This window comes from Gymnogyps californianus, chromosome 4 (assembly GCF_018139145.2).
Source record: "Gymnogyps californianus isolate 813 chromosome 4, ASM1813914v2, whole genome shotgun sequence".
In the NCBI taxonomy this organism is placed as follows: Eukaryota; Metazoa; Chordata; class Aves; order Accipitriformes; family Cathartidae; genus Gymnogyps; species Gymnogyps californianus.
In genome coordinates, this window is record NC_059474.1 from 34,045,358 (window position 1) to 34,060,402 (window position 15,045).

General features: G+C 39.5%; 1 protein-coding gene across 5 annotated transcripts in view; it reads right to left on the bottom strand.

Annotated features, from left to right (window-relative positions):
* Positions 1–15,045, bottom strand: part of MTUS1 (microtubule associated scaffold protein 1) — a 126,978-nt gene that overhangs the window by 52,545 nt on the left and 59,388 nt on the right. For 3 of the 5 annotated variants that reach the window (XM_050896751.1, XM_050896750.1, XM_050896752.1), the window contains exon 7: positions 13,911–13,958. The exons of 1 other annotated variant lie outside the window; for it this stretch is intronic. In XM_050896751.1, coding sequence (XP_050752708.1) covers positions 13,911–13,958 — 48 coding nt within the window. Of the gene's footprint in view, positions 1–68; positions 511–13,910; positions 13,959–15,045 lie in introns of those variants that run through there. One more of the 5 variants, XM_050896755.1, reaches the window with a different exon arrangement.

A 15,045-nucleotide genomic window follows, 5' to 3' on the forward strand; every position in this document is an offset into this window, starting at 1 on the left:
GCTATTGAAGCAAACAAGATATTCCCTCAATGCATGCTCTAATCATCGTATTAAAAAAACCCACAAACCTGTATGAAATATAACAGTGCTTTTCTTGTAGCCAGAAGGTAGACGAATGTTTCGGAGCAATCCCTTTGCTGTCAGCCGTACACGCATGTTGGATAAGGAAAATTTCGGGGACCATAACATGTCTTCAGCGGAATTGGAATATAAACAAGAAAGAAATAGCCTCCATGTACTGTCACATACTATGTTTTTAAATCACTAATGTCAGAAGTGAGCAATTCTTGCTAAAAAAACAGGCTTGAAGAAATAATCAAGTCTCCATTCCCTTGCTCTTATTCTTTATGCACAGACAAGCAAAAAATCAGTAAAAGCAGATATCCACGGCGTAAATGCTGCTGGCAGCTTCTCCTCACCAGATGTTGTGGAAACAAAGCTTGTCCTCAGAATAAAACCGACTTAGTGATTCGGAAAACCAACAGCCTCTGAATTGCATCACAGTGTTGATGCTTAATCTGCTGTGGGACTCCGTGGGCTGGGAGCTAGAAAAGGAGAAAAGGAAGGAGGAGGATGAGGAGGGAGGAGGAGGAAGTGGGTGGTCTCCCCAGCTGAATATATCATCCAGCAATGTCACAGACCATGTAATTGTTCTTTGGAGACTGTTAGGGAGATTATTTGAATACTCCTGGAGGCATATTTCAGCTCTCCTCTCCAAGAATCCTTTCAGGGTGCATTTTTTTTAAAGTTTCTTTCAACTGATATGAATTTATCAAAACAGATTTATCAGCTAACACTTTCTACCAGAGTTTCTTTTGGCATTAAATGTTATGTCAACATTTAAAGTCTTAACAAATCCACAAACATGTCTATTCTCTATGAACAACTCACTATTTGAGATCTGCTTAAGGGAAATACTATTTAGTTTGGCAGCTCAATGCTGCAGATGCTTCCATTTATCAGAAGAGAAGCAAGGAAGCAGGCATCACTTTCATATTAAAACAGATCTCTGCCAGCTGGGTTTTGAAGGCACCCAAACATTGTAGCAAACAAGCAGTGTTACAGGAGTTCCTTCAAAATAGATGCTGTCTCCATATTTAATTAGCCACCTTAAATATTTCTTCTAACTATTTAATGAGCTCAAAAGTTTTGCATACACCTTGGTCCCTTTCAGCTACCACTAGCAAAAATAAAATGAAAAATAGAGTTAGAAACTAGAAAAGAGAGGAGTAACTGTTTTACAGCAATTAGAAAATGTCACATTTTTCACCCATGACCATAAATACATGCACTAGCCACCTTGCTGTGTAAAAAGAAACATTTCACTACTTTGCCTACAGTCAGTAGCTGCCTCGGTAGGCAGCCATAGGAGCAGGGACCACCCAAGTATCTCACAGCCAATGCAGGAGACAAGACAGTAACAGCTCATACCTTCTTTTGGGTTGCTTGAAGAGCTGCCCTCCACAGCCTCTGTACCTTTTTAGAGACAACAAAATTAGGTACTTTTCGATTGATTCTGCACTTCTAACATTTCACCAAACTGCAGCTAATGCTCTCTAGCACCTATCCCTCTGACAGTTTTTCCAGTTCCAGAAGCAATCAACCCAACTTGCTCTGAAGCAGGTATAACCCCAAGCAAACATAATCACACTGACAGGTCTCATCCCAGTGGTGCCTTATGTGTCCTCTCCTTACCACAAATCTATTACATTTTAATAGCATGTCTTACTTGCTCAAGATGCCTAACATTTTAGATTCTCTAGTGCTTATTTACCACATCAGCTAGGTAACTAAAAATAGCATTTTGTCGCTTTATCCCGGTCTCCGGGTATCTCTAACATCACACAGGCCAGTGCAGTGACAATAAAGCAGCTCATTGTAAGCAGAGCAAAAGAGCTGCAGCACAGCATCGAGACCATCAGACCCATCAAGCCAACCTCCACAGCGTACTGCGGGAGAATACTGCTGAATGTTTTATGATCATGTACCAAAATATTTCTTTCCCAGCACAGTGATGTACCACTAACTCTGAAGTACTATAACATGTTTTCAGTCCACACAAAACCATTCAAAGTAAGTACAAAGACAGTAAATTGGCTTTTTTTGTTTGGTTCCCAGGGCAGTCTCTGCACACAGCAGGGCACGCATGTCCTTACTGCTATAAAATCCTCATCTATCCCTTCTAGTCTGAAAAGCTTTTCCACTAGCAATGTGTGTTCCTGTATCTTTCCAACAGCCTGCAGATCCAGACCCTTTCCTAATTCAACACCACTATCAAAGACATTGCCTCCCTTCTGTGCTGGAAGATTATTACGCTTGGAAACTACGCTCAGCAGTAAACCAGAAGGTTTGTTACAGCATATTAGAGTAGCCTTGTGTATTCAGCATAGTTCATTAGCCCATCTCTTCAAATATTAGATCAGTATTGTCAAATCCTCTCTTAATGAGGGTATCTTGAGATTTTGACCGGGCCTACAGCCAGTCTTCAAACACCATTCAACACCCAGCCGTACCAGGTTTTACACTTCTGCCAGGGCACCCACAGGAACTCCCTTTTGTTTTCCTCCTGCCTCCCACGGCTCCCCAAGGGAAGAACTGCTCTGCATAGTAAGTGTTCTCTCACCATCCCAATTTGATGCTCTCACCAAGGCAGAAACAGTCCAATCAGGTTCAAAACAAACAACAAAAAAAACCCAAACCAACAACAAAACCCCCACACCCAAAGAACAACCCACCACCTCTCCCCATCCTTGCAATAGGGCCTGGGAGAAAGGCAAAGAACTTCTTATTATCCTGTAAAACCAGAGAAGTTGAAGTACCCCACTGAAACCGTAACTTCCTTTCTAGGAATAGGAGCTAGAACAAAGAATCTCTTTGTTCTAGCAAGCGTGTAGAGGGCAAGCGTGATGTAATGAACCAGTCTGGAGACTGAGGAAGGAATGAATCACCAGGCAAAATACAAGCAGATAAAAGCTCTATATGGACATCAAAATCCTTGTAGCAGAGACCAGAACTCCTCTTAGAGATACACAAATAATATTTTCACTGCCTCCTCTTTCCCATCTTTAGTTCAGGTGGAAATAGGCCATGAAGAAACAGATACATCATAGTATCTTTTTTTAAAAAAACTTCTAATTTGAGGAAAATGCCTTTCTAGCCTCTAGGGTTGGAATCCTGTTAAACCCCAGAAACCTAAAACAAGTCTGCTTTATGCAGAAGCAGACCTGACAGCACTAATAAAAAGCAATAGATGCATGTCAGTCTCATCTAGCACCCAACACTGAGAGCTCTGACAGCAGCCAGCAAGAGGACTGCCCATCCCTATCTGAATAGCTCCCAGGAGAAATTCAACTCGGAGAAATTCCTCCAATGTAGCCATTTCAGAGCTCTGCACTACACCACGGTACACTCCGCTGTGGTGGCTGTGCATCTGCTAGTGTTGTTTCCTTGGCTCAGGAAAACAGCACCTCCAGGTCTGCGTCTGTACTCCTGCAATGACCATCTAGTGCCTGGTGCCGGCAGGGTACAAAGCCAGGACGTAATCCACGGGATCCTAACACAGCATGCCAGGAACATGCACTGTCTACATTTCATGCATAACATGAGGATCACAGAGAGGTCTTTTTCTAGGGTGATGGAAAACAGCACCAGAAAACAGCAGGATAAAATAGGAAGTGATATACAGCCCAGACAGAGGACAAAAGGACTGACGTATTTTATTTACTAGCACCTTACTGCTGGCTTCCCTCCAACTCCAAGAGCAAAATGGGTGATCAACATGGACAAAGGGGCTCTATCATGTTATGACCACATAATTCAGTGTGGGTTGCTAAACGCATCAATACCAGATGACACCATCAGATTGATGGTGGGGCTCGACCTATTTTAACCCCAGCAGATTTAGCATATCTGCCACTCCCTGGGAAAATTAGCAATGTGACAAGAAAGGAGCAAAGGGCAGTGGCATCTGTAGGCTCTTCAATTCAGCCTCATGAGGCCAAGTCTGCAGCGTCTGTATGTGCTTCTGCTCTCTCTGTCCCTCTTTCCAATTCCAACAATCACTAAGAAAGCCATTGGAGCACAGTTAAGTGTCTCATTGCAAAGAAGCCTAAATCAGAGGCTACACCTTTAGGTCTGAGAAGCCCACATAGAGGACGCCTGGCTCCATGTCATAAGACAGCATGGGCAGTGTGGAGCAGATGGATTTTACTGGCATGCTTTACTTCAGGAAGAACTGAGAGGCGATTGCTTATGCAGAGAGATGCGAGAAGCAGGAGCCTACTAAAAGCCAAAGGGTCATCTGTGTCCTTGTTTTTATTTCTGGAAAATGACTGCCCCCTCTCCACTTTCCTGTGACCACCTTGCTTTAGCCAGTGCTCCAATTCGAAAAGCTAACCTTCCTGCAGGCAATAATACCCACTGCCATGCTGAATGCAGCTTGCAGCTTTGGGACTTATTTTAAGTCCAATCCTCACCTGAAGAAAAAGTAAACTTCTTCCTGCCTCAGAGCAGGAACTAAAATCCTAAATAATTTAGGTTTCTTCTAGTACACAGAAGCTTTTAATCATCATAATTCAGCAGCCTGTCAAACAGAAGGTGATGTTGCAGTGGATTCCCAGGCAAACAGCTACAGGAATCAGGCTGATCTGTGTGTCTCTCACGCAACAGTGGTGGCATTTACATTGTCTGCACTCTTTCAGAATTGAGAAGGGCCACAAAACATTGCAAGAATCATTTCACTTTTAACTTCTGACTTAAGGGATCAGCAAGTTATTTTCCATGTGCAGGATGTCCCTTCCAAAATGGCATTTTTTTTTAGACTGCCTCAGTCAAAATCCTACAAGTGCTTTGAAGGAAACCTGTTACTCTACAACAGTGAATAATGTCACTAACATTAGGATAACATGCCTTAAAATATGAAGCTTCAATGATCTAGCCAGATATGTCAAGAAAATCCCAACTACCTCTGTGCTAGGGACTTCTGCTGTTCAGCAACAGGCTAGGTGTATACATAAATCCTTGTGAGTTCAGGTCTCAAGGAACAGAGGAAAACTAAGTCTTACTTAGGGCCACAGCTTACAGATCTATTAATTATTTATTCACACAATACTGATTTAGATGCACTGTGCAGTTGTTCTTCACCTATGGCCTCACAATAACAATAGCCAGACAGTCTCTACTGAAAAGCAACATTGCATATAAGGGCAAATTAGGCAAGTATATGTCCTAAGACACGCTAGTGGTTTATCAGGAGATCACAGAGCAAAATAAAGACAACTCACAATAGGTGTGTTTCACTTATCTCTGTGGGCTTTGTATGTTCTTCATAGCCCCAGATGTGCAGACAGAAATGCAGATGTACATTCAGTTTACAAGCTGTTCAACCATCTTTGACACAAGATCCACAAGTTTCATGTCTCTGGAACAGTTCCATGGTCTTTCAAGTATTATGTCAGCTTATCTCCCTAACAGGGGAGAATGACAACAATATGGGCAGCTACTGTATCTGCTGAAAAATATCTTAAGAAATATGTGGAAAGAAAGGACTTAAAGAAAGCTAGAAGGAACAAGTCAGAGGACTTCAAAATAACTGAAAAAAAAAATATTGTAAGAGGACACTAAGAGTTAGCTTTGGAATACCTCATACACCTCACCTCAAAGTTAAGGAAAAATTCCAGTACAATGACACCCAATTACTCACTGTCTACTGCAAACACATAAAACAATGTGCACAACTTAAGGAACTCCAGAGAGTCAAAGAAAAAAACCCAAGTCTGAGAACATCAGAAGAGATTCACATCTAGGTTTAAGTGAAGAGGGAAGGGACAAGAAGAGAGCAAAGAACCAAGTACTAGGATGGCATTTTCAAGAAGGCAATATAATTCGGCATTGCCTACAGCAACTCAGTTGGGAATAACAAAATCAAAACAGTTTGCTACTGGTACGTGACCCTGATGGTCAGTCAAAGCTCTAAAGTCTCTTAACAAAATAAAAACTTATTGTCCTCTTAATGACTGAAAAAATAGTGAGAATTTAGATATTTTAAAATTCATTCAGACAGAATAGTAATAGAAACACCAGCTCTGGCTAATGCTAACAATGCAGTCTATAATTTAAAGCCATTAGGACAGACTTCCACACTAGAAAAGCTTTGAACTCCAGCTCCCAACACTGGGAAATTTTCTTTAAGCACCCCTTGGACTGAGCTGATACAATCTGTGGATATCCATTTCAGCTGCCCCCTCTACTCATGCAGAAGCTGCCCTATTCAATATTTAGATAAAAGTGTGAGAAAACTGCAGCTCTGTGTTCTTCTCCTGTGTGGCTTGCTATTGTGAAACATCAAAATAAATACCATGGAAGAGAACTACAGACATTCCTCCCGACATCAGAATAAACACCACAGAAGTGAACTACAAACATTCCCTCTGTAGAAAGTCTGCATAATTCTGTGTCACCAAGAGTGTGGAGCATGGCTGTGCGGAGCTGGAGAGCAAGTTTCTCACAGAAGTTTGGAATTAATAACAATAGACACCTCTATTGTTGTTATTTATACAAATATCCAGCTACAATCCAAAAAACAGGTCCTTCCTTAAAAGCATTAACAGAAAAAACAGACCTTGTAGCGTGAAAACCATTTGGGTTATGCTACTAAAGGCCTTAATGAATGATGCTCTGTCGCCATAGGAAAACTGATAAGGACCCACATCAAGTCCTCATTGCTGGGGTTGTAAAAATGATCCCAACATTTTCAGTCCACTGATTTGAGAAATTGCCAGCAGAATACCACCATTTGAACAGAGCTGGCCCATGTGTTACTCCATAGCAAGGCCCTGAGGTTTCAAAATTCATTGTTTTTTGTAAAGATATCTGTTGAAGGCACAGGGAACAGTGCTGATTTTCAGCATGGAACAAGAGACAACCTTCTCAAAGTGTTAATTTTCAGAAGATCAAGTTTGGGAAGAACACTAGGAACATGCACGCAAATACACTGATACACTTACTTGACAGCTGAAGGGACCAATCTGGAATATATTAAGACTGTGTTGTCATGTGTCTCAGTTTTCTGCATCCTGTTCTCTACTCTGACAAACATACTACCTCAGGAAAACACCACTTATTTAAAAAAAAAAAAAAAAAAAAAACACAAAACACAAAACACCAAAACACTCAAAACAGATAACTTCAGAGTTTAGGGGGGCATTCTCTGAACATCAGCACCAGCCATTTCACTTTGAAGACTTATGGACCATAGTAGTTCTCACCGAAGGAATTAAATCCTGAGATCCAGCTGTTGTACTATACTTTATTTGGTAATGCTGGAAAAATCTGGCCAAGAAAGTAACAGCTATTGGGTTTCAAAGGTTATTTCAGGTTTACAGATATTACCTTAACTCTTCAAAATAAAAATCATTTATCTCCCTAATGAATGCATTTAATAAGAAACTCAAATTCACATAGATTTAGATTAATTCTGCATTTATTTATATAGACATGGCAAAATGAAGACCTGCTTTTATAGCTGGTTCACACGTAATAGCTACACCACTTAAGCAGCTTTGCTGTCTGTTTATAAGAACATTCCTTATTAGCCTGAAGGTATTCTAAGGCTAGATCACGAGACAATTAAGTCATTCAGATAGTCCTCATAGTTCACATGGATGAAAAAACACCTAAAAAAAGACTATAGCTGGCTTTTTATCACAGCTAGAAAGACAACAAAATAGTCCAATACACAGTACAATATCTGCAAAAAAGAAGTTTAAGTCTGATCTTCTTGTTGCTTTTCAAGGAATAAAGGAAAAAGACTAATTTACACTATTCAACTCCTAGAATTTCTAATGTGTAAAATATTAATTACATTAAACTAATACTGAATCTAATCTTGTTCCTCCATAGAGTTTACAAAACTATTCAAGTTCTGCAAAATTTCCAGGCTTTTCTTTTGGAGAGAAGGGTAGATAGAAAAAGTGACAAATCCAACTTATTTACAAAAGTTGAAGCTCTTAACATGAGAGATTGAGAATTCAGTCTCAACACACCTATATTGAAATTCCTGGTTAGAACTAGTCAGAGATGCTACTTCATGGAAGACCTGGACCAAAATCCTCGCGGGTCAGCCCAGTTTTAACAAGCACTTAAACACTGCTTTTCTACACCCGGAGTGCTCTAAGCACTGGATGAACTATTAGCTGTTAAGAAGCAAAATCTTCCTCCTGGTTTTAACTTCACTGCACAAGGTACCTAGTTTATTTCAGTGCAGAACAGGAAAGAGCTTTAAAATATATAAGATATTTACCCATCAAACTGTTTCCTGTATGATTCTTAAGGGAATTTATTTCCCATGAGTTGTAGAGTACAGTATTATAAGATGCTGAAAGAAAAGCAGAGTTGGTTCAACAACAAGGAGAAGTTTTACTTCATTGAAAAATTCCACAGACTACCATAGAATGCCTTTTTTTTTAAAAAATGGATACATGAAACTTAAAATTACTGTTTAGACAACGTTGAGATACTGTTTGAAAACTGTCACAGAGAGCTTTGCAACATATATTCTTTATCAGAACCGCTGGGGTTGTGGGGTGGGTTTTTTGTTTCTTTTTTTAAAAGCAGTTTAAGACTTCCGGAATTTTTTATATGAACATTCTTCTGAACTGAAGAAAATTAATTTTACACTTAACCCTGCACCTGGAAAGTTGGGTACTCAAGAAAAACAAACAAGATCTGCCTATATTCTCTAGCAACAATCCTAATAATGTTTGTGTTATACAGCAGGAAAAGTGTATTAAAAGTGAATACCAAGTTAAAGTCAAACAACAACACTCGAAGTGCTGAGACAGAAGCAGCGTGCTCTGTTTTCTGCATGTTGCTAGCATCAGTTTCATGATCTATGCTAGAACTGCCACCAAAAGCACTATTCTTCCTGACTTGTTTTTAACTCAGGTGAGCTCCCCAGTCCTACCTGCTCTGTGACCAATTATATGAGCACTTGTGTTAGAATAAAATAGACTATTTCAGTTGGAAGGGACCTGCAACGATCATATAGTCCAACTACCTGACCAGTTCAGGGCTGACCAAAAGTTAAAGCATGTTGTTAAGGGCATTGTCCAAATGCCTCTTAAACACTGACAGGCTCAGAGTATCGACCACCTCTCTAGGAAGCCTGTTCCAGTGTTTGGCCACCCTCTTGGTAAAGAAATGTCCTCCTACTGTCCAGCCTAAACCTCCCCTGGTGCACCTTGGAACCATTTCCACACGTCCTATCACTGGATGCCAGGGAGAAGAGCTCAGCACCTCCCTCTCCACTTCCCCTCCTCAGGAAGCTGTAGAAAGCAGTGAGGTCTCCCCCCAGTCTCCTTTCCTCCAAACTAGACAAGCCCAAAGTCCTTAGCCGCTCCTCACAGGACATGCCTTCCAGCCCTTTCACCAGCTTCGTTGCCCTCCTCTGGACGCATTCAAGGACCTTCACCTCCTCCTTAAATTGTGGGGCCCAGAACTGCACACAGTAGTCAAGGTGAGGCCGCACCAACAGTGAATACAGAGAGATAATACTCGCCTCTTTTGACCGGCTGGTTATACTGTGTTTGATGCACCCCAGGATATGGTTTGCCCTCCTGGCTGCCAGGGCACATATGTTCACATATGCATCAAGATCTTTTCAAGTCTCCAAGCAACAAGAACACTGCTTGCACAGTTTCTTCTACAACTTGCAAAAAACTTTTGCAAGTAAACACCCCCCCATTCCCCCTAAACAAAAACAAACCCATAAAGACCTTCTGATCAGATATGAAAGGAGAAACAGAGCGCTAATAAGCCACTTGACGAGATATTCCTCATCAGTAGGGTAATTTGCCATACCATGCTGAAGACTACTGACAGTCAACTAGATGAAAGAATTCACTGAAGATCTAAGTACTTGACATTCATAATGATGTTCATCAGCTCTCAGAATTACAGCCTTCCCAATTTTTAAAGAAAGCTTACACATTTTCACATAGTATCATGTATCTTTTTAAAACATTAAAGCTTTTTTGTTGTTGTTAAAAAAAGCAAAAGCACAGTGTGACATACATTAATCCCTTGTTTTCCAGACATTGAAAGTGCAAGTATTTTGAGGGTAACCTATTCTATCAAAGAATCTACGATGTAATCTACAGTGTAAGAAGAAAGATATGTTTATCCTGTTTCCTCTGAGTTTCAACAGTGATGACTGAGGACATGAAAGAAAGGGGTGTTAATGGAACCTTAAAGTATGCCTCCATCAACTTTTGTTTGAACCAGAGTATCGTGTTAGTAAAAGCATCCTATCCCAGTGTAAGAGTTTGAGTGAGGAGGCAGCATCCATCTTTAACAACCCGTTCCAAGAGACAGCTTCATGGACTATTATATTTATACCTTATTTTTCCATTTGAGCTTGATCAGCACTACTCCTCACTTCTGCAAGAAGCCCCCTGACTGAAGTTACTCCCTCCCCCAGTGTTCTGTTTTCTCACAAATGATTAAACGAAGACAAGCAGTCTTTTAACCTCTTCTTTATGAGGGTAAGACAACAAAATACCATCTTTCATGATGGAGCATGTGCCATTTTTTGATGAAGCTTCTTTGGTTTTCATGGCTTCTACAGCCTTTAGTAACTGATTCCGCTATGCATACTCCATCATAGTACGAAGAGAGATGACATAAATCACACTGTTCATACTTAATAATACTTTATGAGTTTATCCAGCAGCTGCCCTAGCTTTCCTGACAACAGTGTTGTGCCACAAGTGTAAGTGTAACTTATTATCCATAATACACCATACATCCCTTTCAGGGTCACTGAACAACAGGATAAAGCTTTCCAATAAATATTTACACACTTTATTCCTAAAATGATAGCTTTACCTTTGGAACTGCCAAAAAGGATATTGGCTTTTGCTTGGCTTACACAGTTCCAGGGATTACTGTATTGTAACTTATCCTTAACCCTCAGTCAATAACAGAGACACAAGATGTGAATATCCACTGCATATACACACTACACTGTAACATACTGCACAGGTATTAGAAGTAGGTCACTTGGTTCTACAGGGACTGCTGGAGAAACAAAGGAAAGAGCACTAACTTTATGCATTTTTAGAGGCAGTTTTGCATCTCAAAGTTACATCTCACAAGAGGCAACATTTTTAGTCATATTCACATTAAGACATTACAGTAAGTGCACATGTACATTCTTACTTGAAGTTAGCAAGTTAAGAAGTATAATAAAACATGTTGTGCCCCAGAAGTTAATTTTGCTTTAGCTTTAAAGCCAGTGCTGAAGCAATACACACAGAACTTGCAGAAATTACTTGATCCACTGGAATATCACCCATGAAAAATACAGACTTCACAAAAAGGAGCCTTGTGAATGTTTTAACACAAACAAGGAATGAACAGCTGCAAATACATAAGTCTCTCCAATTTTACAGGCATACTAACAGTATGTTGTGCCTTGCTTTGTCAAGCAGATTCTGGCTTTGCATCATTGCTGTAAATGAATGGAAAATGGATAAAGAGCACAAAAACTCAGAGAACAGAGACCATATCCTAGAAACGCCTGGTATTTTTCCATCCTTGAAGTAATGTGAAAAGCAACATTAACAACTGAACTAGACACTTAATTAATGCCTTAATATTGTAATCAATTATCAGAGTCCTGCCGCAATAAATTAGTCCTGACTCTTCAGATAGAGCACATGGGCAAGAAACAGAAGTGGGGTTGGACCTCCTCACTGAATGAGGCTAAAAACTGTAGAGTTAACTATGGCACTGAAATAAAAGAACAAAAACTTTAAACCAGCTAAAAATCACTAGAACAAAGCTTTACTATAATACCAAGGCCACTAAAAAAAAAAAAAGAAGACAGTGGGCCCCATTCTGCATGGTACCAGCTGGCATTATTTCAGTTCATTTCAAAAAAAGATCATTTGTCTTTTCTTGAAATGTAAGACATTGTACTGCAGAACATCCAAGCAGCCACACAGTATTTTTATTCTGTAAGAACTATCTGCAACTGTGAAGATGGAAAAAATCTTTTGTAAAAAAGCAAAATACTCCATCACAAAGCTTTGCATTCATAAATGGGAAATTATACTAATGCTCTGTACAAGTTAGAAATTTATTAACTTGAAAGTCTAACATATCATCCAATTTTGGAAGCTGACTCAGTACAGGAAACAGTTCAGGTTTATTAAGACAAACACTGAAATATAGCTATTCAACTGGCAAAAGTATGATGCTAAAGAGCATTTGCTAAAGAATCACTAAATATTACAGCCAATTTGGAGTGTATAGCTGTGTTTTACGGCATCGAACAGAACACTTCAAGGCTACGTAGCTACATTCTTTATTAGGCTGGAAAAGATGAATCACAAGAAAAACTGTATTAAAAACTTGTAAAAAGGGGAAGGAGCACTAACTACTTTTCTACATGGAAAACAGAGAGAAAGTGCCACACTAAATTTAGGGGAAAATAAAGTTATATTTTACTATCGTAGACTATCAAGACTATCATAACCAAGTGGAAGAGGAATTTCATTTTCTGTTTCTAGTCCAGAAATGGACTTTGTTGCTTATCATGAGTTTCCTCAATTGAGCTAATCAAGACACTATGTTGCTAGCTGTATCATCCTCTACACTCTTATATAACTGACTACAGATGAGCTCACGAAACTTAGCATCAGGCTATACCTGAACTAACATTAGTTCAGCTAAGTATCAATAAAAGCAACAAACAAACAGAATAAGCACTTTGCACAAAGTCTTATGCTTGCTGTATGACAGAAGCCCTGACTCTTAACAGAAGACAGATATCGAGCAAATTACTCAGTCACAATTAATATGTAGACATTTGACACCCAAGAGAGTAAAAGGCAAAAGCATTAGACTCACATTATGACTACAGGAAATTAAAAACATACTGCCACAGTACCAGAGTTTCAGTTCAGAACTGATTTACCCAGTAATTCCAGACTCAAATTCATAACATCTGCTTGGCTACAGCACCTCTTTCAGAAAGACATCTGCTATTCACTCAGGGGACACAGGGCTTTCCAGCGATCTTCAGTATCTTTCAAAAAGGGCTTTTCAATGAGTAATTAATTATAAGCAGCTTTTAATTCAGCAAATACACACTGATGCTCGGGAAACTAATTTAGACTGCCAGCTCTCTTGAAAAGACCTGGAAATTGCTGCAAGTAGAAACATCATCTGAAGACCTTTCTGTCTCCTCGCAGACAGAAACTAGCACCAGGTGTCCTGACTGGCATAAACACCAAAAACAAACCCAATATGAAGTCCTTAAAACTCTGCCAGATTTTGGAACACCATCTGCCACTTAAATCAGCTGCGATTCCTCCCTCTGCCATACAAGCAGACACACACATCAACACGCTCAGATAATTTCAACTTCTTATTCAAGTGTAGTCTGCAATGATACACAGAGACAGCTCACACCAAAAGGGTATCTACCATGAACCTTCCAGAAAAACCTGGTATTCTGCATGATTCTTCTATTTTTTTTTTTTTAAAGCCACAACGCATGAGCTTTAATCATTACTTACCTCACTGTGGCTAAACAGGAAAAACTACATCCAGGTTTCATTGCCATACTTTTTTTTGGTTACAGTTAAAACTTTATGCTTCACTGGAAACAGAGTGACAGATAGCACAGACCCCATATTCTAAGAGCTGGGTAGCCAGAAGACAGTAAGTAGAAAAAAACCCCAAGACTTTTCTCCATATCCCTTGAAACTGGGATCAGTGATGATTTATGGAATTATCCATTGCAAAACCGTTCTTCCAAGAAAAGAACCAATATACTAATATAATGTAGAAACCTAATTTAAGTTGCACCACAGAAAATGTAAAACTGAGTTCAGAAAACTCACCAGAACCCAAACAAGATAGGCTTTGGTGTCCATTTCTTCCAGGAGTACCTATGATGTTCGAGAAAAAAAAAAAAAAAAAAAAGGAATTACACTTCAAGCCAGTAAGGGGCAGTGGGGGTGCCCTTTTTTCAATTCTTTCCACATAAGCTCCTCAAACTTCACAATTTCAGTTTCTTTCTTGTGATGGCTGATGGCATGTTCAACAGCAAGATTTAGCAGTATAAGGTTAAACTACTTGGAAAATGCATGAAGAACTCCCAATAAGCCAAACATTTTTTCCATTACAATTATCATACTTCATTTAAGCCAGGTAGCACCATTTTATTTTACTCATTCATAGAGGACCACAGATAATAAAAACCAATCATCTATACCGGCATCATAGTAACTTTTTTCCACCTATATGCTCCAGTTATTTTATTTGTATAAAGGAGGTATAAATTAACAGCGCTCTCAGATGTGCTACCAATCAAATTACATATAAATGAAAGCACTGAGAAGGTTAATCTACCCTTACTGTATTGTTTTAGAGTCAAGTGAAAACTGACTTAAGAACCTCATTATTTTGAAGGATATTAATTAAATGAAAGCACTCTTTTGGACTGCTAGGTGTAAGCGCAAAAGTCATGTGCAGAAGTTTCTAAAAGGTCTGTTGACAACACCTATCAGCTTTCTTCAGGCTTTACAGTGTGTGATCCTATAGCAGGTGTTTCAATAGGAAACAATCTGCTTTGTACCACTACCGTACTTATTTCCCTCAGCTCAGCCATGCAAATGGAATTTTGCCCCCAAAGTGAAAATTGTGTCTTACAAAGCTTGCCTGAGGATTCATATCTATTCTTTTGATTCACTCTGGTAAAAATGACTAATTTCAATTCAAAGTTAAAGATAAAACAAGCATCTGATACAGAAACGTAAAGCGGAGTAAATATTATCCTCAACAGCCAAAGCTGATCAGCATGCTCTCATAAGAATCTTGCTTAAATTAAACACAACCGTGGGAAATCTAGCCTGGGTTGTGTCTTGCAAGCATATGATCTTATAAGCAGGTGACAGAACATCATTTAACAGACATTATCAAGTATTCTGAGTCCGCACGGGATGCAAGTTTCAACCAGATAGTGGACAATGAATG